The 22559-nt window shown below is 48.3% G+C and overlaps 1 protein-coding gene across 3 annotated transcripts in view; it reads left to right on the top strand.

Annotated features, from left to right (window-relative positions):
• The window catches only part of LOC120852514 (dual specificity mitogen-activated protein kinase kinase 5), a 263024-nt gene extending 240815 nt beyond the window's left edge, over positions 1–22209 (top strand). For all 3 annotated transcript variants that reach the window (XM_040225792.1, XM_040225791.1, XM_040225793.1), the window contains one exon: positions 21755–22209. In XM_040225792.1, the coding sequence (XP_040081726.1) occupies positions 21755–21859 (105 nt within the window). In that variant the 3' untranslated portion in view covers positions 21860–22209. The remainder of the gene's footprint in view (positions 1–21754) is intronic.
• The last annotated feature ends 350 nt before the right edge of the window (positions 22210–22559 follow it).

Here is a 22559-nt window from a genome sequence, read left to right as displayed (position 1 = left end):
GGTCTCAGACAGCTGCCTCTTCATTCATGAAGTGCCTGCTGGGTTTCCTTTGAAGTCGTTTCATGTTTAATTGGGGAAAAACTTCCCTTCACGTGTTCAAGCCCTGGTTGCCAAGCGTTGTTTACTTGAACAGTGTGGGTAGCCTAGGGTCCCTCGGCCCATCTTCTTTTGTGATGTAGAGACTAGATATTTCCAGAAATTCAATTCCACCTCAAAGTCAGCAGTCTTTTTGTCTTGCCTTCCTCACTGACCATAGGAAGGGTAAGGCAAGTTTTCCCAGCTTTCCCCAGGAAGGTGGTCATGGGCTGCATCAGAATCTGGAAAGATTTTTCTCTATTTTACAAATACTGTTTCATTATTGAAAGTAGATGGGCAATAAGATCACCCTATTTTATCCCTCAAAACTTCAGTTCCCACATTACAGAAAGGGATGTGTGTGTGTTAGTTGCTAAGTCATGTCTGACTCTTTGTGACCCCAAGGACTGTTGTAGCCTGCCAGGCTCCTCTGTCCATGGAATTCTCTAGGCAAGAATACTGGAGTAGGTTGCCATTCCCTTTTCCAGAGGATCTTCCCAAACAAGGGGTGAAACCCAGGTCTCCTTCACTGCAAGCAGATTCTTTACCCTCTGAGCCACCAGGGAGGCCTTTATAGAAAGGGATAATAGTGACCAAATCACTGCTTTGTTGTGTGTGAAAATCCAGACAAGATAGAGTGCATAAATCACTTAGTGTAGAAGTTAGGAAGTAAGTTCCCCCAGAATGTTTGCTCCTGCTCTCATCATTGACTTTCTAAAACTAGTGTTAAATTTGTTTAAAAATTCAAAGAGTACAGAAGGATGCAAAATATACCCTCAGCCCCACTCTCCAGAATTAAACACTATTAATAGTAACTTGTTTCAAGAATTGTTAATTTTATTGTTCTGTACCTTACTTTTCTGCTTATATCTTTGAGATCTGAGATCTTTCCATATCACAGGAAAGTCTGTCTCATTCTGGTTTATGCTGCATGGTGTTCCATTATATAGATGTTTCATATTTGTTTAACCATGACCTTGCCATAAAACATTTTGGTGATTTCCAGACCTTTGCTGTTAAGCTAGTGACCATCTTTCTATATATATACATACGCCTTTACGGAGAAGGCAGTGGCACCCCACTCCAGTACTCTTGCCTGGAAAATCCCATGGATGGAGGAGCCTGGTAGGCTGCAGTCCATGGGGTCACAGAGAGTCGGACATGACTGAGCGACTTCACCTTCACTTTTTGCTTTCATGCATTGGAGAAGGAAGTGGCAACCCACCCCAGTGTTCTTGCCTGGAGAATCCCAGGGACGGGGGAGCCTGGTAGGCTGCCGTCTATGGGTCACACAGAGTCTATCACGACTGAAGTGATTTAGCAACATAGCAACAACACCTTTACAAAATGGATATGAGAATTGCAGTTCCCCCTCACCTCTTTTGGAGCTGCCCAGGTGGCCCAGCAGTAAAGAATCCAGCTGTGATGCAGATGTGGGTCCTGTCCTTGGGTCAGGAAGATCTCCCGGAGAAGGGAATGGCTGCCCACTCCAATATTCTTGCCTCGAGAATTCCATGGACAGAGGAGCCTGGCAGGCTACAGTCCATGGGATCGCCAAGAGTTGGACACGACTGAGCACTCACCTGTTTTGCTACTAAAGTATTAGACGTTAATCTTCACCTATCTGATCAGTGATAAATGGTATCAAATTGTTTTCATTTGCATTCTTCTTATTAAGCATGAAGGTTTTTTTCATGTTTATTGGCCATCAGTATTTTTTTCACATACTGTGTGCATTTTTCTTTTGGATAGGTTGTCTCTTCCTTTATCTTTCTGAGCCTTGATTTCCCCATCTAGAGAGCGAGGGAGGCAGGCGCACAGTCACCAAGAGCCCTTCTGCGTCTGGAGACTGAGGTTCTGGCCTGAGTGTCCTGCGGGCAGCTTCTGCATGGCTACCAGAGGCGCCCTCTGCTTGTGACCTTGTCTAGCCCACACTGGGGTTATGGGGCGTATAGCTGCGGGTGAACTGCAGAAAGCTCGTTTCCTTCTTTTGTTCAGTTGTGCATCGTCCTCTCTCAAGAAAGCAGTCTTGGAAATTGCAAGGCAGAGCTGGGATTGAACTTCCGTTAAAGCTGCCTGTAGACATCAGGAATATTTATTTTCTCTATTTGGTTTAAGCCTGGGAAGGCTGTGTGGTTTTCTCAACACTGTCCTGATGGAGCCCTGACCAGCAAGCGTGCAATGCCCCTAGCCCTAACGTGCCATTAATGATAGGTTAATGTACAGTATAATGTTTTGGGGACTACGGGTTCATTACACTTCTGAGTGTGAGGTCTTTCCACAGAGCGCCCAAGGTCCCATTGCATTATATCATGCAATAAAAACACCCTTTTCATATCACACACTAATAAACTGTATTTGAAATGCTGTCCGAGGGCACTGCTGTCTTGTCTATAGGCTGTGCCACTAGTGCAACAGTTGGGTTTCCTTTTTTTCTGTTTTGTGTTTTAGTTACACGCAATTCTGAATTCAGGGAAGTCAGCTCATTCCCGTTTTAAATGAGGGAGCAAGTTGGGTCTTTAGGCCTGAGGCTCAGAAGAGGGGCAGCTCAGTGAGTGGTGAGAGTCCTTCCTACATGGAGAGCCAGACCCCTCATTTTCCTCTGCCTGTCCACCCACACCATGTGTAGCTGTCAGGAGAGCCGGACTCGGTCTTCCAGACATAGCACTGAGCACATGTTAGGTATTGCAAAAATGTCCTTAGGAAAAAACAAGTCCAGGCCACTGATAGTCATGACTATAGAGCATAGCCTCTGTGCTGGTCATTTCCTAAACACAGCCTTCCTGATGTCCAGGGCAGACCATGGCCTTCCGGTGCAGTTGGTGATGTTCTCCTTGTTGTACAGAGCAGAGTTCCCACAGCAAGAGGGGAAAGCTGCATGATGGAGAGTGAATTTCACAGGCCCCTGGAAACCACAGGGAAATTACCTGCCCACACCCAGAACTCTTATCACCTGAGAGATCAGAGATGCAGTTGGCCTGGGGCAGGTGTCCTCTTTTCAAACGCATATAGTCCCAATGCTCTTATTAGTTATTCATACCATCCTGTGAGTTGGTGTAATCAGATAGTTTTCTCCTCAACAGTAAGCTGGCAGCAGAGGTAGTTTTGAACCTTGGGACACTTTAGAAAAGGAGAGACTCGACTACATCAGAAAGGAAAAGGGCATTAGAATTGAGGGATGAGGCAATGGCTGGGGTCAGAGAACCTTAAAAGACCTGTTCTATACTTTGATCCAGGGCAGACCGTGGCACATGTGCTTTGTATGAAATGCAGGAGGGCAGGGGGTGGGGTTGTTGCTGCAAGCTGTAGAGTGTGGGGAAAGAATATGAAGTCCAAGAACCTGGGTTCCAGCCAGTGTTGAGACTTCAGCCTGAAGCGCAGGGCTTACCACCTAGGAACATCGGTATCTTTGCTGTAAAGTAGGCCCACATCTCTTCCGACAGGTGACTGAAAATCGTAGGAAATGCTGTAAATGAAAACACCTGACTAGTATCTGACATGGGATAGGTGCTCACAACCATTGGCTGTTATATTGCTGTTATCATAATGTAACAAAACATAACATATTAACAAACCTAACAAAAACCACAGGCTTTGGAGCTGGTGTCCAGTTCAGATCCCAACCCCACCTTAGCCAGATCACTTAACTTCTCTGAACCTAGTTTTCAAATCTACAAGTAGATAATGACACTAATGCCATCCTGAGACTTCATGGCATTACTGTGACATTTGAATTGGATGATGAGGTTGAAAGCACTTTGTGGAATGAAAAAGCTCTACTCAGATGCTAATTATATTTATACTTATTTTTCTCTCCAAATCAACATGTTCCAACTGAATAAATATCCTTAGAGCAAAGCCACTAAGGGCAGCTATTAGAGATTCACTGACCTTTTGTCTCCCCACCAGGGAGCTTGTTACAGCCAAATTGTAGGCCAGAGCGGTTCTCCTACCCCATGTCTTCATAACATAGGAGCAGGAGACCCAGAACAGTCTGTGCTCCCCTGAGTTGGTGCAAGGAACCAGTCCCTGCTTAGAACACTGGTTAAAAGATCAAAGGACCATGTTGAGGGGTGATGCTGGCCTGGAGAGACAAGAAGATGACCGAAAGGAAAAAAAAATCAAGTTGCTAAGGCTATCCTGTAGAAGACTGGACCTTTGGCTCTAGGCATAATCCCCTTAATTGTTAGAAGAAGAGTATTCAACTTTCAAGGATAATTAGTTTTTCTTTTAAGGGTGATAGTGTTGGACTCAACCTTTTGTTTCGATGTGAGTGCTTTAGAACACTTACAAAAACCTCTCAGGGGTTAAATCTGTCTTTAGGGCTACCAGGACTTGAAAAATGTTACCTTGTATCAAGAAAACAAGAAGTGACAAGTTCATTTAAAAAGCCTGGTTTGTCATTGTTTATCTAATTTTCAGAGTTGACACAGAAAATTAGACCAGCTGACACTCACTCTCTGACTGTCTCTCTGGCTCATTTCCCTGGTCCTTTCCTCCCTGACCTCTGGAAGTACAAAATGCTCCAAACCCCCAAAATATAAAACTTCCCACTGAGTTTCCAAGTCTCCCTGCAGTCATTCCAAGATTCTGTCATAGGATGTCATCCCTAATGTTATTATAAAAACAAGATGAGGTTATAAATCTGCTCTGTGAGGTATTTTTTTTCCCTTCCACTTTGACCATAAATCTTAGAAGTAATCAAACTTGCTCCAAAGGAAGCCAAGATAAACTTGGGCCCTAAGTGGCCCCATATGTCTTTACTGAGTTCAGAGGTTCTGAAGGCTTGTCTGCCTGGTGACGTCACACAGTGCTACTGAAAGGCAGCCAGAGTGCGAGCTTTTCCCTGTTTAATCCTGACCTTCCAAAATGCAAAGGACAGCAAGTCTCCTATTCACCACTTTAAATGAGCACCTCCAAATAAAGGAAATTATTCAGATAACTGAAACTTATTCCTTATAAAAGCAAAGGTTTTTAAAAAGATTGCAGGCAAGAGGTTTTAAATGTATTGTACACTTCCCTATCCTCTTAAATAGATTATGTGCCTCAGGGTTTGCTTTTTAGCAAATGTTCTTAGACCATAAACAGTCATTTGCTGTGTTCTGCCATCCTAGCGTCTCCTGATATTAACATGTGAGGGCCATTGTCTTTGCCCTGGCTGATCCCAAGTTGGTTCCTTGGTTTCATTTTTTTTGTGTAGTGTTGCTAATAGCTGTCACTTAGTACTCCTGCCCTTGTTCCCTTTCTAATAGCTCTCCGCTCTTCCTCTTCTATTTGTCTGTTTATTTTGTGCTTTAGATTGAGAAACCAGATACTAAGTGTGTTAGCATTACTAGTCTAAACTGCAAGAAAATGGACTAAATAAAGGCTTGAAGGGCTAACTGAAAGTAAAGTGTTCAAGTTTTAATGTAACTTTCAGATTCTTAGTCTTAAGTAAGAGTCAAGTTTACAGCGCCCTGTAGGTCTGTAAAGTGCCTCTAGATTTGAAAACAGGCCATTTCACTAAACAGGAAATAACACTGCTCCGTAAGATTGCATGTAAATGCAGAAGTTTGAAACTTTGCTCTTGAATCAGTAATTAGCATAAAATTGTTTTGAATTATTATTTGTTGAGGGTTTTTTTTGTTGTTTTTTTGAAAGTGAAATGAAAGGAAAAGTCATTCAGTTGTGTCCGACTCTTTTGCAACCCCATGGACTATACAGCCCATGGAATTCTTCAGGCCAGAATACTGGAGTGGGTAACCTTTCCCTTCTCCAGGGAATCTTTCCCACCCAGGGATCTAACCCAGGTCTCCTGCATTGCAAGCGGGTTCTTTACCAGCTGAGCTGCCAGGGAAGCCCTGGGGACCTAATAAGCCATGAATGTGCCAAAGGGGAGTCCTTAGACTTTAAAAACCAGATTTAGAGTCAGACACACAGAAGCCACTCAGTACATCCATATTGGATTTGATTGAAGTCTCCCTGTACACTGGAGCATAACTAGCAGAAGAAGCAAGCTTGCAACTAAATAACTGTCCTTCTCAACAGTGAAAACAGACTTTGGTTTCATAAAGCTCTGCAGCAACGAGCTTCTCCCGCTTATTTGTAATCAGATGAAGTGTGCTCCCTCAGTTGTTCTTTCTGCGCATGACCAGCGACACCGCCTCGGAAAACATAGGCTACCCTGCTCACCACCTCAGAAAACGCATTTCAGCCTTCCGTACATTTAATTTTCTTCAACATTACCTTGCAAACCACAGTAAATCAATAACAGAATAGTTAAGTACCACAGGTTCTTTGTGTTTTGTTTTAGAAAATATTGCTCAAGGCTAAAAGCGAGTTCTATTGATGATTTTTATTTGTTGCCAGGACACAAAATGATCAGAATTTTCAAATGGCTTGTTTCCTTTCTGTGGGATTTTCTTTAGGGAAAAAAAAAAAAAAAAGGAGGGGGCAGTTTCAGAAAATGGTTGCTGATAGCAGAAACTCTGGAGTAACTAGTAATTTTCGATCCTGTATTTTATAGGTTAGGCCTGGTAACTTTGCCCTTTGTTATGCTTTTATTTCAGATTTTCCAAAAAGGCTGCCCCAACCAGTCCCCTGGCTCCCCCACGCTCACCTCAACAGCAACCCTGTCTACTGAATTGAATGAAGCTCAGATAACTGGGGTATCATAGCTGGAAACCTTAAAAAAAAAAAGATGGCCCTTCAGTTATAGTTACCTACCCCAAAATTCAACATCTGGTGTCGTTAGCAGTTTTTCCTTAAGGTTTTTTGTTGATTTAATAACATCAAAAAATCTCCACTTTAGGTTCAGTCTTTGTGTGAAAGTTTGTTTTTCCTTCCTGAGAAACTAGAAAAGCTGTTACTGAGATGGATTTTGGTAGCACCTTTACTTAATTGGATGTTTCTTGAAATCAGATGAAGCAATAGCTAAGAATCATTTTAAAAGTTTGAAGTGTGATATCAGGGCTCAAAACCTACCAGGGTGACTATTTATCAATACTGGTTGACACCTCCAGGTCACCAGCATCGCCACCCTGCCCTCTGCCCCCAGCACCACCCACACACGCCTCCTCTCCCCTCTCTCCTCTCCCTCCTGGGAGCCACAATGCTACATTTTCAGCGATGTTGGTCTTGTGTCATTCATAAGGTATGCCCTTACTATTTTAAATGTTCTCCTACATTTATGGGCATGTACCCTTTTTTCATCCCTAATGATGTTTGCCTCTGTTCTCCCTTTGCCAGTTTTGTCAGAGGTTAGTCTGTTTTACTAACCTTTTTAAAGAACCAGTACTTTTATTGATTTGATCATCTCTTTAATGTCTAATTCTTTTACATTCTTTATTACTGCTGTTTTATGTTTTCTTTGGATTTACTTTTTGTTCCGTTTATAATTTATTGACTTAACTCATAAATTTCCAATCTTTTTTTCCTTAATATATCCACGTAAAGCTATCCATTACTTTACCCGCATTCCACAAATAGAGTATTTTCATTGTCATTCATTTGTAAGTAATTCTCAGTTTCAGTTGGGATTTCTTTTTTGACCCATGAACTATTTAGAAGAACTTTTGTTTGCACAGACTCAGTGTTGCTTTGTTATCTTGTGACTGTTGTCTTCCTTTTGTGCACCATGGTCAGAGAGCATGGTTGATATAATATCAACCAAAATAACAAAGACCTTGTGTTATTTGTTGAAATGCCTGTGGTTACTACACTGTGGCTTTTTTTTTTTTTTCAGTGTACTCTCTTTGCTTAAAAGGAATGTGATTCTCTTAATTGTTGAAAGAAGTGTCCTTTTTACATCCTTTAGGTCAAATTTGTTAATTGCATTACTTACATATTTTGTGTCCTTACTAATTTTCTACCTGCTTTATCTATCAATTACTGACAGAGCTGTGTTACAGTCTCCCACTGTTAGTGTGGCTTTGCTTCTCCTTGCAGTTTTGTTAGTACTTTCTTTAAGGTGGTATTAGGTGCCTATGTCAAAATGCTATATCTTCATTTTAAAAGGCTTCTTTTATCTTTATGTAGTGACTCTCTTTACCTCTAGTATATTTTAAGTTTTATTTTTGTCTGATATGAATATACCTATGCAATCTTCTTTTGGTTAGTGTTTGTCTGCTATATGTTTTCCTGCCCCTTTGTTGTCATTATTTCTGTGTTTTAAATGAATCTCTGCTTTTTCCTATTGATGTCTTTAATTTTATCTGACTTTCTTTTAATTCATTAATCATTTATATTTATTGCTTATTGATACACCTAAATTTTTTTCTACTCTTCTGTTTTGTACTTTTCTCTCTACAATGCTTTTTTCTCCTTTCTTTACTCTATTAGATTGATTTTTTTTCTTCCTTCTAAGTCTTCCCATCGGTTTAGATACTGTATTCTATTTCTAGCCTTGTAATGGTTATCCCCAAGTTTCTAACTTAATTTAGCAAAGCCTAAAGGTTAATCACTAAATATACCCCCTTCCCAACAATATTCAGCTTTAGGTTCAATCTCTTAACCTTTATATTAGGTAGAATTGGCTTTAACTTCACGTGATTAAAATAAACAACAGCTTAAATATGACAGCAGGATATTCCCCACATATATAAAGACAGGCAGGACGTATCCCAGATTAGTTGGCCATTCCTTTCTAGTCGAGGGGCATTTGAGCTCTAGCCAACAGTAGTGAGGAAGAGTGGTCAAAACACTCCTTTGTTTAAGGACAGATCTGTGGATCAGCACACGCTTGCGGGCTCACATGGCATAGGCCAAAAACTAGCTGCAAGGGAGGCCGGGCATGCAGCTGCTTTGCTGGATGACACTGCTCCTTTGTGTGTGTGTGTGCTTTCCCATTGTGGTGTTTTTTTTTTTTTAAATTTAAATTTATTTTTTAATTGAAGGATAATTGCTTTATAGAATTTTGTTGGTTTCTTCCAAACATCAACTCTGTTCCTTATTAAACTTAGGATTCGTATCACTAAGGAAGAAGGAGGAATGGATATTGACAGGCAGCTAGCAGCCTCAACCACAGCTTCACTCCACCGAATATAAAGACCCTAAGAATTTCTGATCAGTACCTTCTTCTTTCGTGTCCAGGATTTCATTGGCATCTTATTTTTAAGTCTTCGCAGTTAGTCTTTCGTTCTCATTTTGTATAATCAATACCTGTTGATATTTATCCATGTGTTTACCAGTTATCTGTTCCTATTCCTGTTGCATCCTACTTCCTCCTCCTGAAGTTTCTTTTCCTTTTGGAAGTACATTAAGAGTTCTGTCATTTGTTCTAAGATTGTCTTCACTTTGCCCTCTTTTTTGAGGGTGGGGGGGAGCTGCACTTCACAGCTTGTAGGATCTTAGTTCCTGAACCAGGGATTAAACCCAGTCCTCAATGTATGGCAAAACCAATACAGAATTGTAAAGTAAAATAATAAATAAATAAATAAATAAACCCAGTCCTCAGCAGTGAAAGCTCAAAATTCTAACTACTGGACTTCTAGGGAAATTCAGCCCTAACTCTTGATTGTTAGTTCAATTGGATTTAAGGGTTTAGATTGACAGTTTCCCCAGAGCCTTGAAGATACTCTGTTTTCATCTGGCTTCTCCATGCTGCTGCTGCTGCTAAGTCGCTTCAGTCGTGTCCGACTCTGTGCAGCCCCATAGATGGCAGCACACCAAGCTCCTCTGTCCCTGGGATTCTCCAGGCAAGAATACTGGAGTGCGTTGCCATTTCCTTCTCCAATGCATGCATGCATGCTGAGTCGCTTCAGTCGTGTCCAACTCTGTGTGACCCCATGGACAGCAGCCCACCAGGTTCCTCTGTCCACGGAATTCTCCAGGCAACTCTCCAAAAATTCTCCACTGGAGTGGGTTGCCATTTCCTTCTCCAGTCTTCTCCACTAGCTGGTGAGAATTTGCTGGCTGCCCAGTTGCCGTGGTCTTTCTCTCTGGGAGCTTTTAACATCTCTGTTCCTGGTATTCTTCAGTTTCCCTACAATTTGTCTGGGTATAGATTTCTTTATTGTTATTCTACTTGGAGATCATTTTGATTTTTGAATCTGAAAATTCATATCTTTCATCAGTTCTCAAAATTTTCAGATGTTGTCTCTGAATATTTTCCATCTGCCACTATCTCATCTCTTCTCATTCTTTCCTCTGGGTCTCTCTCTTTCACATTAAAAAATTATTTTTTGTTTATCTCTCAGTACTGAGTAGTGCTTTGGATAACTTTCTCAGACCATTCTTCCAGCTTGCTAAGTCTCTCCTCAGCTATATTCAGCCTGCTGTCTGGCTCATCTATGGAGAGTTTCTTTTGTTTTTCCCACTCACTACATGTGTTATTTCTATAAGTTATATTTGATTCTTTTTCAAATCTCTCTTCTCTTTTTCATAATATCTTGTTCTCAGTGTTTCAGCTTCTTTTATGTCTTTAGTCTTTTCAACTGTACATTGTTTTGCATTTTCTTTCCAATTATTTTTCTCTCACCTTGGTTCTGAGAGCTGTAATCTTCCTGCGTGTTGTGTCTGCTGACTCTTGTCCATGGGTAATTGTATCCTCACGTGTTTTAGAATTTCTATTGTAAGCTCATTCTGAATGAGGCTTATTGCTGTGGAGATGATTGCATTCCAGAAGTATTGCCTCAGAATGTTTTTCACTTGCTCCTGAGAGATACTTCAGAGTATTGCTAGATCAATATCAATGTTATGTTAGGTCATTCAGCCTTGCGTTCTCAGACCAGAACAGTGGTACATAGGACCGCAAAGTGCATGAGGCTCAGAGTCACCTTACACAGTGTCCCCTTTGCTGATGGGCAGACTTTCTGCAGTCCCAGCTTTGCTCAGGGTCCCAGGCCACCTCCCCAGCTGGACCTTTTCTCCTGTTTCCACTTAGTATTTCACACTTTCCAGGTACTGCATTTCTGGAACTCATAGCCTCCCTTAGGGCCACAAGACCTCGACTCACACTTACTGAAGAGGTTTTCCATTTCCTCTTCATTTTTGGCACTTGCAGATTTCCTTTCTTACAAATTCATCTGTTATGGTTTTGGTAAAGTGTTCCTTGACTGGGAGTTTGTAGAGGAAGGACTGTTAGGCTTAGTCTCTCCCCATCTCTTCATTCTCTCACTGTCAGAATCAGTCCATTCTGTTTTGTTCAACAAGCTTACTGAGCTCCCCACTCTGTGCCAGAAATTGTGATGGAACTTCCCCTCTGCCCACTCACATGCCCACATATGCATATATACACAGAGAGAGCCAAGGTCTCAAAGAGTTTAAACATCAAATCTCAAAAGGTAAGAACAAAAGAGAACAGGAGGGAACCATCCTTTTAAGCATTGTGTCTGTAAACCACCACCACCACACAGCCCATCACACCAAAAGACAAACCCTGAACATCCAGATGCCTGTAATTGGCCCCCCTATTCATTGCTTGGACCTGCTGCAGAATCAGCCTCTCAGATAGGAGGCCTCAGCATTATTGGAGCAAGAACCCTACTCTCTCTCTGGCATCCTCCAGTCCTGACTTCTCTGGGTATCTGCTCAGAGACTGACTGGGATAACCAGCATGCTCCCTGCTCTTCCCGCCCACCCATCTTGTCTGAGTTCTCTACAGGGCAGCCACCAGAGCCCCTCTAGATGGGCAAGGGGCACCCTTCTGCCACCCACATGGATCCACTTCCTCCGACACAAATTCCCGGGTGCTGGCGCACGCGCGCACACACACACAGACACACACAGACACAGACATACACACAGATACACACACACACTCATTCACTCACTCCTTTCCCTTCACAGTGGCCCACTGCAGTTTCCCTGTGCCCTCTCCTGTACCACACTGCTCTGGTCCTGGGGCTGCCCTGTCAGCATAGGCCCTAGAATGGCTGGCGGAGCCTCTGGAAACACCTCGCCCTCTCGATGGGCCATGTCTTGGCCGATCACCCTGTGTAGGAACGCATGGGTCTGCTCAGGTGAAAGCAGATCTCACCTTGACCCCCTGAGGTGCCTCATGTACAGTCTAGGGGGGCTAGAGGGAAGCAATTTGCTGCTAATAATTGAATATTTGGGAAGAAACATCTATTTCCGTGGTATTTGTGAAGAATAAACTCAGGAAGGGTGATTGAAATGGCATGTCACAGCTGAGGACCATTTCTTCATTTCAAAGAAAAGTAAAGACTAGAAGGGAACCCACACCCCCCAGCTTTAGGAATCAGAGGCTGAGAAAGCACAGTCTCAGGACCAATGCCTTGCCTCTGAGAGCTCTGCAGAGGGGCATTGGCCCAGGTAAGCCAGGGTAGGCAGACGGTGAGATTCCACACGAGCTGACAGGCAAGGCTCACACCTTCGTCTCACTGCCGCTCCCCCAGCATATTCTCCATGGAAGCGTAGGGGCCTCCCGTCATGGTGCCCAGTGTGTGTCTGGGAAGCCTGTCTGCAGTCCGGCAGTTTCCTAACCCAGCCCGGAGGCAGAGGGAGCAGAGATATTCAGTAGGGTGACAAGGCCAGCCAGCAGCCTCCCCGTGTTCAAACCCAGCTGAGAAATAAGACTCAGGAAATGGCAGAAAGGAAGCATCAGCTCTCCTTCTATGCAATCTAAGTCAAAGGCTGTGCTGATGTGCCGGGCCTTGCTGGGAATTTCCCACAGAGCCCCATCAGAGGTGAACAGCAGTCTGCAGCCTGCCTGGGAGCTGGCCAGAAGAGGGCAGGCCAGCACCCAGCCCTCCTGTGGGCAGGAGACCCCTGGGCTGGGCCTGCTGCGTCCTTCCCGCCAGCCTGACTCCTCCTCCTCCCCAGGGGACAGGGCAGAGAGGTATCATGACAACACAAGTCCCTCCAGGTAGGATGATGAAGCCAAGGGAATGGAGGTGCCCTGGAGTGTTTTCTCTTCTGTGAGTGAGGCCATCGTGGCCCTTCCCAAGCCTCCAAGACTCCAGGGCTGGTGAGAGGAGGCCCACTGACTCTCAGGCCAGGGCCCCTTGCCTTACCCGACATGGGGGCAGATGCAAGAGTTGATGTGGTGGTGCCTCAGCTTCTTCCTGCTGAGTCACTCCTGGGGAACCTCCTCCAACCCCCTACTGCAGCCTCAGTCCTGGCCACCTTCGTCCCAGACACCCCCCTGTTGATTAGCCCAGGCACACCCACCCCGAAGGAAGCAGACCCTCAGGAGGAGCATGACTTATTATCTCATATACAGTAATTAATATTAGGGACTTCCCTGGGGGTCCAGTGATCAAGACTTCACCTTCCAGTGCAGGGGTGCAGGTTCAGTCCCTGGTCAAGGAGCTAAGATCCTAACGTGCCTCATGGCCAAAACACCAAAACATGAAATAGAAGCAATACTGTAGCAAATTGAATAATGACTTTAAAAATAGTCCATCAAAAAAAAATTCTTAAAAAAAAATTAATATTATATAGGCTTGCCCACTGCCCTGCCCCTGTCAGCAGTTTAGCAGACATTGGACAGTCTCTGCATTTTTCCAAAAATTGTTTAACTTCTCTAATCTGAAGTTGTCTCCAGGGTAAGTAGGGATTAGATTGCTAGTTTTGAATCTTTAGCATTGGAATGCTTTTTATTGTGTAAAATTAATGCAGGATCTCATTATTAATATAGGGGGAAAGTAGCTTTTTTTTTTTAAGCATGAATGTGTTGAACTGAAGCTGCTCAGTGTCCGACTCTTTGCGACCCCATGGACTGTAGCCCACCAGGCTCCTCCATCCATAGAATTTTCTAGGCAAGAGTACTGGAGTGGGTTGCCATTTCCTTCTCCAGGGGATCTTCCCAACCCAGGGATCGAACCTGGGTCTCCCGCACTGTGTGCAGATGCTTTGCTGTTTTTATAAAGGCATGAGGCCTCTCTTGAAGGACACAAAAATCTTGAGAGCTGGGGTCATAGGTGATGGTTATAGTCTAGTATCTGCATCAGCATCCCACTTATCTTTGACACTGTCTCAGGAGCCTCATATAAAGGAAATCCAGACTCCCCCAACTGTCCTCTCAGCTTAGGCATCTTTTAAACCCATGTAGAAGCTTAAAAAAGGAATAACAGAAAAGTTTTAGAGTTCAGTTGCTGACAGTAGCTAGCTGCTGTTCGTATGAATTGCTTACAATAAGTCTACAGGTCAGAGAAGAGGGACTCAAAGCCTGTAGGAGCTGACACCACTGGAAGGCTTGACCCACACCCCGGTTGGGCATCGTGCGCCCGGCCACCAGGCTGACACGCTCTGTAGGCTCAGTGCACTGGCTCCAGTAAGTGGACGTCACAGCCCTGAGTTCTTTCAGGTGCCCGGTGCACCAGCCCGGCCTTCCTAGGCTAAGCGCATATGTTAGCAGTCAGTCATATGCACCAATCTAACAAGATCTAACCAGACCACCTGTCCGAAGAGCTATGGAAGATCAGTTACCATCACAGTGTTGGGTAACACACTGCCAGTAATAAGGTAGCAGTAAAACTTGAAGATAGTTGAGTGTATATGTCATTATTAATTAGTTTTTTAAAAAAACAAATATAGCTTAAAATATCTTAATGATTTGAATCAAACTGTGGAAACCCCAACGCAGCTCACCCCCGATGGCCCTGCTGGTCTCTGAGGTCCCACCCTCTCCCACCATTTCTCCATAATTGAAGGGACTGAAGTGTTACCCCTGCCACAAGGGCTGGATCCTAAAGGGACACACAGAGAGCCTTCAAGTAAGACCGGCAAGCCCAGAGCAGAAAAGTGAAGTGATGGGCAGTGCATTGACCGTAGGGCCCCTCTGGCCTCTCAGATCACCTCTTAGAGGGCCTGCCTAATCACTGGACTGGGTCCTGTGGCTCATATTGGACTCTTTTTATTTTGGACTTAACTGGAGTGTACTTGAGCTGGGCTGGCTTGCTTTTTGGTGGGAGGAGAGGTGGTGGTTTACTTGCTTAAACTGACTTATGGATCCTTGATGTTCTGCCCCGTGCAGCATCCTTGGTGGGCCAGGAGGTGGCTGGTGGCCTGGGGCTCCTCCAGACAGAGAAAAGCCCTATGGTCCGGGGAGTCCAGAGCAGCCTCAGCTTGTGGAGCCTTCTCCCGGGCCTGCCCGCCCAACCTGCTGCACTTCCCAACCTAGCACCAGGCTCCTGGGAAGCAGTGAAACGTACCCGTCAATCCAGCTAACTTCTCCTGGTGGTTCCTCAGTGATCAGCACCACGTGTTCTCGAGGCTTCTGGTCTCGTGCTAGGATAAGGTGGGCTCAAATGTTGATAACACACAGCAGGACAGGTGTGTGCACTTGTTCGGGAAGAGATGGCGCCCCTCGAGAGGAGACAGGAGTCAAGGCCTCACAAGATCTTAGGCGTGGGGTGCAGTCTGCTGCCAGGCACCCTGTTTATTATGGCCGCCCTTATCTCTGGGGTCACTTCCCTCATGGCTCAGTTAGTGAAGAATCCGCCTGCAACGCAGGAGACCCCGGTTTGGTTCCTGGGTCGGGAAGATCTGCTAGAGAAGGGATAGGCTACCCACTGCAGTATTCTTGGGCTTCCCTTGTGGCTCAGCTGGTAAGGAATCCGCCTGCGATGAGGGAGCCTGGAGAATTCCATGGACTGTATAGTTTGTGAGGTCACAAAGAGTTGGACACAACTGAGTGACTTTCACTTTCACTTTTCACTTTTTCTCTAGGGTGTGGTCTCTGTGGCTCTGGAAAATTTCTGCCAGATCCCAGGTCTTCATTTTCTTGCTTCCCTAGAATCTAGACCCAAAGAGAAGGAGCAGAGAACCGGGTGGGCTGGGGTTGCCATGCAGACCCCCAGCACCTGCTCTGACGGCTGGCTGTCCTGCAGAATGGGTGCCGCCATCCAGCCCTGGTGCTGGTGGGGAAGGATGGTGTGATGGCTGAGGACACAGGCTCCAGGGACAGCGCCACATGCAAGCGCCCTGGTCCTGGACAGAGTCCTTAGTCTTTCTGTGCCTTAGCTTCCCCATCTATAGAACAGGCATAGGGTAATAGTCAATAAATAGACTTGCAGAGTAATAAATAAATTACTGGATGAGAAGTGCCTGATACAACTTGGATCAGGGAGGACACTGTTTGCCTTTTTTGCCACTCTCTTTTTAGTTTGTCAGTTAAAAACTACCATTTAAGTCCATGGAATTCTCCAGGCCAGAATACTGGAGTGGGATCTTCCCAACCCAGGGATCAAACCCAGGTCTCCCACATTGCAGGTGGATTCTTTACCAGCTGAGCCACAAGGGAAGCCCAAGAATACGGGAGTGGGTAGCCTATCCCTTCTCCAGTGGATCTTCCCAACCCAGAAAGCGAACTGGGGTCTTCTGCATTGCAGGCAGATTCTTTACCAACTGAGCTATCAGGGAAGCCCCAGTTAAAAATAATATACCATAAAAATGAACAGGCACAGAATTTATTATCCCATTCCTACAGATAAAGCCCGGGTTGTTACAGAGGGTGGAGGGAACACAGTACCTCCTTTGGTAACTTATTCAAGGGGTTAATAAAATGTGTAATAATAAAAAATAATATTGTACCATATATTCTTTTAAAAAGTAGGGATTTTAAACTCGCTGTGCCCAACCTCAGTGAGCAGAGTGGTGTGGTGTCCTCGTGGCAGAACAGCATCCTGGGTTCAGCCCTTAGCTCTGCCACTTTCTAGCTCTGTGACCTTAGCTCAGGTTGTGTCTTTTGGCACCTGGGTCTCCTTTGTCTGTAAACAGGGTGCTAGGTGGTTTCAGGGCCATTTTAGGCAACCCAAGCCTGGCCCACAGCAGGGGCTCGGTGACCAGATGCAGGCAGAGAGGCGGGTCACTGGTTCCTGCCACCGGGTGTTGGTCACTTCAGTCGTGTCTGACTCTTTTGTGGCCCCATGGACTATAACCCGCCAGGCTCCTCTGTCCATGGGATTCTCCAGGCAAGAATCCAGGAGTGGGTTGCCATTTTCTTCTCCAGGGGATCCTCCTGACCCAGGGATCGAACCCAGGCCTCCCACATTGGATTCTTTCCCTGCCACAGGCCCACGGCTAATGGAGGACTTGCTACCTGCCAGCACTGTAGCAGAGCGGCAGCCACACCAGCAAGGCATTACATGAGTCACAGGCAGAGTTCTCTAGGAAGGTATACAAGAGAAGAAAGTGTGGAGACCCCAGTGGGTAAATTCTTATTTGGGAAGAAGCTTGAAGCCCAGCTGATGTCACAGAGCAAAGTGTCAGTGAATGAGCACTGGCCTGGGAGTCCAGACATGTCAGTCTCAGGCTGCCCTTCACCGCAGCAGGTTCAAAACGTCCACCTCATGCCCGTGCAGTGGGCACCCAGACCCCTCCTCTCCCTGTCCCCTCTGGCAGAAGCATGGAGTGCTATCCATAGAGGGAGGGTCATGCTGTTAGTCATCAGGAAAGCGTCTCATCACAGTGACACCAGTGGGCCAAAATTTAGGACGTTATTACCAAAGTCGAGGGCCAGACTCTAGCGAAGCCCTGAACACTAGTGCCCAGGTGGAGGAGGGTGTGCTGGACATGCCTCGTGCTCTGGTTCCTCGTCACGAGTTGCTGCAGGAGCACCGTCTGCCCGGTGGTGGGAAGTCCACCCGGTGACCCGCTGGCTCTGCCTGCCGTTAACCCAGCGCTCACCCTCCGCTGTGCCCCACCTTGGGGTCCATCCTGCCTCTCGCGGTCCCACCCTCTCCCCTTCATTATGCCTCCATCTTCTGTGGTGGAGTTTGTGGTCCATTTTACCGCAGCCCTCGCCGGTTTAATGGTTGCAATTGGCCCTGAGAGAATCTGGGAAATGAGAGTGGCTCCCACTGCCTGGCACGGAGGCCAGTGAGCTTGTCCAGGGTCCGGCCTGCAGAGTGACCGGTCACCCACACACTGTGTGGGCAGCAGAGGCCTGGGTGTCTGGGGCGGTCACCGTGGGTGGAAGATACTCTCAACGAGCGGCATGTGGGTGTTCTGGCAGCAGGGGGTGGGCCACGCCATGCTCCTGTTGACCCTGGTAGCCCGAGGGAGCTGGAGAGCTTGTCCGTGTCTAGATTCCTCTGTCTGGGAGAGGGGAGCGGGGTGTGCATTTATCCAGGTACTGAAGAGGGTGTGGTGCAGGGGGCCACACAGAAACCCCAGGAGGAGCCTATGAGGGCAGCCGTCATGCCATAGGTGTCAGAGAGCATGTGTCCTGAGCATGGTATCTGGCATCCAGAGACCCAGGTGGTGCTTCCAGCCCAGCCCTGGCTTCCGTGACTTCACACAGGTCCCTGAGTGTCTGTTTCCTCATCTGCCAAGTGGCCATGTGCACCTCCACAGTGAGCATGGGGATCTGGTGGGAGAATCAGGACTAAGCTCTTAGCAAGGCCTGGCACACAGCGCTCAGTCCAGGGTGCTGGACTCGGTGTTAACCAGTGTGTAGTTTCCATCCGTCTCCAGGCTTCTGGTGGTTGCAGGCACCTGCTCGGGCCTCTCAGGAGCTACCTAGGAACTGGGACCCCTCAGGGTGGCAGAGTGATCTTCATGCTTTTTTCCAGCATTGTCCATCAGCTTTTGTTTGTTCATTAAACTCGTGAGGAATACCTGCTCCATGCATGTCGGGGGCTGGAGGAGCGTCTGCTACGTGGTAGGGAGGAAAGGAGCCCACACGGCGGCGGGGTCACAGGGGTTCGGGTCAAGCCGTGAGAATGTACCAGAGCAGCAACCAGGAGCGCTAGCACTTAACGAGTCATGTTCCCTCCCAGGCTCAGTTTCCTCTTCTGTAAAATGGGTTATGGTGTACTTACCCTGCTTCCCATCCAGGGCTGATGGGAGGAGGGAGTCAAGGAAGAGTGACCTACCACCCTGATACCACTCTCCCAGGGGTCAGGACCTGCAGCCTCAGTCCTCTCCGGTCAGACAGGCCTGAATCCCACGGCAGAAATCAGGCAAGGGAGAAGTGACTCCCAGTGTCTGCCTGCCCCTAGTCAGCCCGGGAAGAGCCCCGGAGAGTAGGTTTGGGTTTCAGAGACTTGTGATCCAGTCACAGCTCTGGGAGCCGGCACAGGTCAACCATGAGCCTGTGGCCTCTGTTTCCTCATCTGCAAAGTGGAGATTATCATGCCCACCTGTGTGATTTAGCGCCTCCACCCCAGACCTTGAGGTACCCTTGGACCCTGTAGGCAGAAATGCCCCCAGACTGCCATGATCTCTAGCCTTCCCAGTGCTATCTCAGCTCCGGTTTCCTCTGTACAACTCTCCATGCTCTCACTCCCCATGTACTGGCTTTCTCTGCACGTCCAGTCACGTGGTGGACCAGGCAGTCTCCAGTTCCCAAGTTCACCTGTCACAGCCCAGGCTGCCTGGAGAGGCTGGGGTCTCCCCTCTGTTCTGTGTCTCTCCTTTCTTTCTCTCTGTGCGATTCCTCTCTTATCCCCCCAAACCCATCAACAGTAGCTGGGGACAAAACCACTTGTCTCTGTCACTCCCGTGCAGGGTAGTATAAAGCCCCAGGGGTACACAGGAGATGGGGGTCCTGTCCCAGCCAGGGGGTGGGGGTAGGAGAGGAAGGGGGCAGAATCTCCACCAAAGCGGTGGATGCCCACTCTCTCCTCGTCCGCCTCCCGGGACACCTGGGCGAGATGCTTCCTGCAGCGCAGCCCTCAGCCTTGCTGTAACTGGAGGAACGCTCTCCTCTCCCCTCCCGCGGTTCCGCTCTGCTTGCTCCTGAACAGATGATAGCAGAGATGCAGCATATGGCCCCCAAAGTCACCCGGCATTCTGGGAGAGTGGCACTGTGCACCCCGGGCTGCAGGGGAGGGGCCCACCGGCTCCTGAGCACAGCATCTCCCTTTGTTCTTCAGAAGGGCACAAGGTCGCCTCCTCTGAGCCTCCTGAAAAGGAAACGTGCTCGCTGACTTCAGGAAGAATTCCTTCTGTCTGGGTGCTGATTTAGGCAGGCATACATGAGGTGGGATTATATATATGGGTGGGGGGACATATGAGGGCCACGAGAGAGTCCCACCTGGGCTCTCCTGCCTCAGCCCCCACTCAGGCTTGTGCAGCCTGGGGGGATGCCCACCCAACCTGACCTCCCACCCCCTTCCCCAGCTGCAGTCTGAAGGGGCACCTGCTCCTTTGGGGGGCCTTGCAGGTGTGTTGGGAGCCATAGGCAGATCACAGAAGGTGCCAGGTGGGGCTGCAGGCCCATCTTGGTGACCCTCTGCCCTGGGTGGGGTTCGCTTGGCACCCTCTAAGCCGAGCTCCCTTCCTCCCTGCACCTTTGGCACTGCTCCCTGTGCCTCTGAGCTGGCCCCACACAGGGTGCTCCAGGGGCAGGTTTTCCTGCCCAAACTGGGAAAACTGGGCAAGGGGCATGGTGTCAGCCTGGGGTGAGGAAGCCTGGACATTCTTCTTCCTGTCCCAGGGACATCTCAGGGCTGACTAAACAACCCCCTTCCCTCCCCCAGCCTGGGCTTTGACTGCTCCTACAGACATAGGGGTCTGGGCATCCAAGCCCCGACCCAGTGCCTGCTGATGAGCTCATAGGGAAAGCTGCCTGGAAAGCCCAGCCTGGTGGAGGGCGGTGGGGGTGGGTGGGGAGAGGACACCTAAGAAGGGCTCAGAAGAGGCGGAGCAGGGCAGCTGGAGCTGGAGAGCTGAAGCCAGAGGGAGAAAAGGAGCTGGGGGTGTGGGAGCCCCCCATTCTCTCTGCTCACCCGCCGTGGCTCCCTGAGTCTCAAGCTACAGAGTTTGGTAGGGGAGGACACTGCCTCGCGAGCGCTGCTTAACAGACAAGCACTTGGGGAAGAGGGGAAGGCTTTGCAGTTTTCCTCTCACCCATGGCTGCCCCTGCTTTTTTCTGACCATTCCTGGGAAATCCCAAGGAGGCCCTAAGATCGTCGGGAGGGATCTTGTCTCCTGGACAGCAGGGGAGGGACTGACTGTGGGTAAGTAGTTAGAGCAATGGCAGTCCACTCCAGAACTGTTGCCTGGAAAATCCCATGGGCGGAGGAGCCTGGTGGACTACAGTCCATGGAGTTGCTAGGAGTCAGACTCAACTGAGTGACTTCACTTTCACTTTTCCCTTTCATGCATTGGAGAAGGAAATGGCAGCCCACTCCAGTGTTCTTGCCTGGAGAATCCCAGGGGTGGGGGAGCCTGCTGGGCTGCCATCTCTGGGGTTGCACAGAGTCGGACACGACCGAAGCGACTCAGCAGCAGCAGCAGCAGTTAGAGCAGGAGCCGGCTGTACTCGAGTCCAGTCCCAGCCCCTGGCTGCTCAGCAGGAGCCAGCGCATCCCTCCTGCCCCCACACCCCCCGACACTTTGCCTTCCCTCCACTCGTAGACTGTGGCTTGTTCATAGGAGAGCTTGAAACAAAAGAAAACTGGGCTTGACGTAGCCCCTGGCAAGATGATTCTCTGGTTTCTGGGCAGCAACTGGACTGGAACGCTGGCAGCTCCGGTGCCCGGCCTTGCCTGCCAGCTGTTGGGAGTGATGCTGGGCCGAGGAACTGCCAGGCTGTGTGGAATTAAGACAGGTTCATACCCTGGGGGACCTTCCAGGCTGGTGGGAGTTTAAGGAGAAGGTAGAATGTGAGGGCTGCAGCAAGTGCTCCAGACAGGCTCCAGACTGCTCTGCCTTGGGCCTCAGTGATCAAGGCTGTGAAATGGGACTGAAGCTGCCCTCACCTCACAGGGCTGTTGAGGAAGGTGGTGAACAGGCGACGTGCAAAGTCCGGGGAATGCCTGTCACAGCTTCCTCCTCTTCCCCACAGGGCCACCCGTTCATCGTGCAGTTCAACGATGGAAATGCCACCGTGGTGTCTATGTGGGTGTGCAGGGCGCTGGAGGAGAGGCGGAGCCAGCAGGGCCCCCCCTGAGGCTGGGGTGGACGCTGAGAGCTCAGGACTGGTCACCAAGGGGAAGACCCACCTGTTGCGCCTTCTCCGTTTGCTGTCCGCACTGAAAGAGCTTTGCTGGACTCACCTTTGACACTGCTGGCAGATGGCCTTGCCTAGGGAGCCCTCAAGGGTGGCCCGCCCTGCAGAGCCAGCCCTCGCCCGCCTCAGGTCTGGAAGCCTGACTGGCAGGGTGGGTGGAGGGCTTGGGGCATCAAAAACGGAGGCCCCTACACCCTGGCCCTTTCTTCTTCCTAACCGTCGTCTTTGTCAAGGTTGGGCCCCGTCAGCTTCCCTGATGGGAATAAAAGTATTACTGCTTTGTAGCTGCCTCCTGCCATGAGAACTGTGCTGCGCAGAGTGTTGCCCACCCAGGGCTGGGAGCGGGGCAGGGATGGCGGAGGGGTGGGCAGTACCAGCCCCTCCCCAAACATGCTTCCTCCAGTTCTCTGAGGAGGCTCGCAGATCAACCCATTTGACAGGTTAAAAACTGAGGTGTGGAGTTCCCTGAGGCAAGTCACCTGGCACAGAGTGGCCAGTCAGCGCCCATCTTGGGCCATTGCTGGGCTGGAGTTTGTCCTCACCCTCAAGGGCCAGGCAGTCCCGGCTCCAACTCTGGCTCCAACACGGTGATCTGAGCTGGAGCTGTGGGGGAAGGAGACCCAGAGCTGGAAAAGGACTG

The sequence above is a fragment of the Oryx dammah genome, unplaced genomic scaffold (assembly GCF_014754425.2).
Source record: "Oryx dammah isolate SB20612 unplaced genomic scaffold, SCBI_Odam_1.1 HiC_scaffold_26, whole genome shotgun sequence".
Lineage (NCBI taxonomy): Eukaryota > Metazoa > Chordata > Mammalia > Artiodactyla > Bovidae > Oryx > Oryx dammah.
Note: the sequence above shows the minus strand (reverse complement) of the source record. Positions and strands in the feature narration are given on the sequence as shown.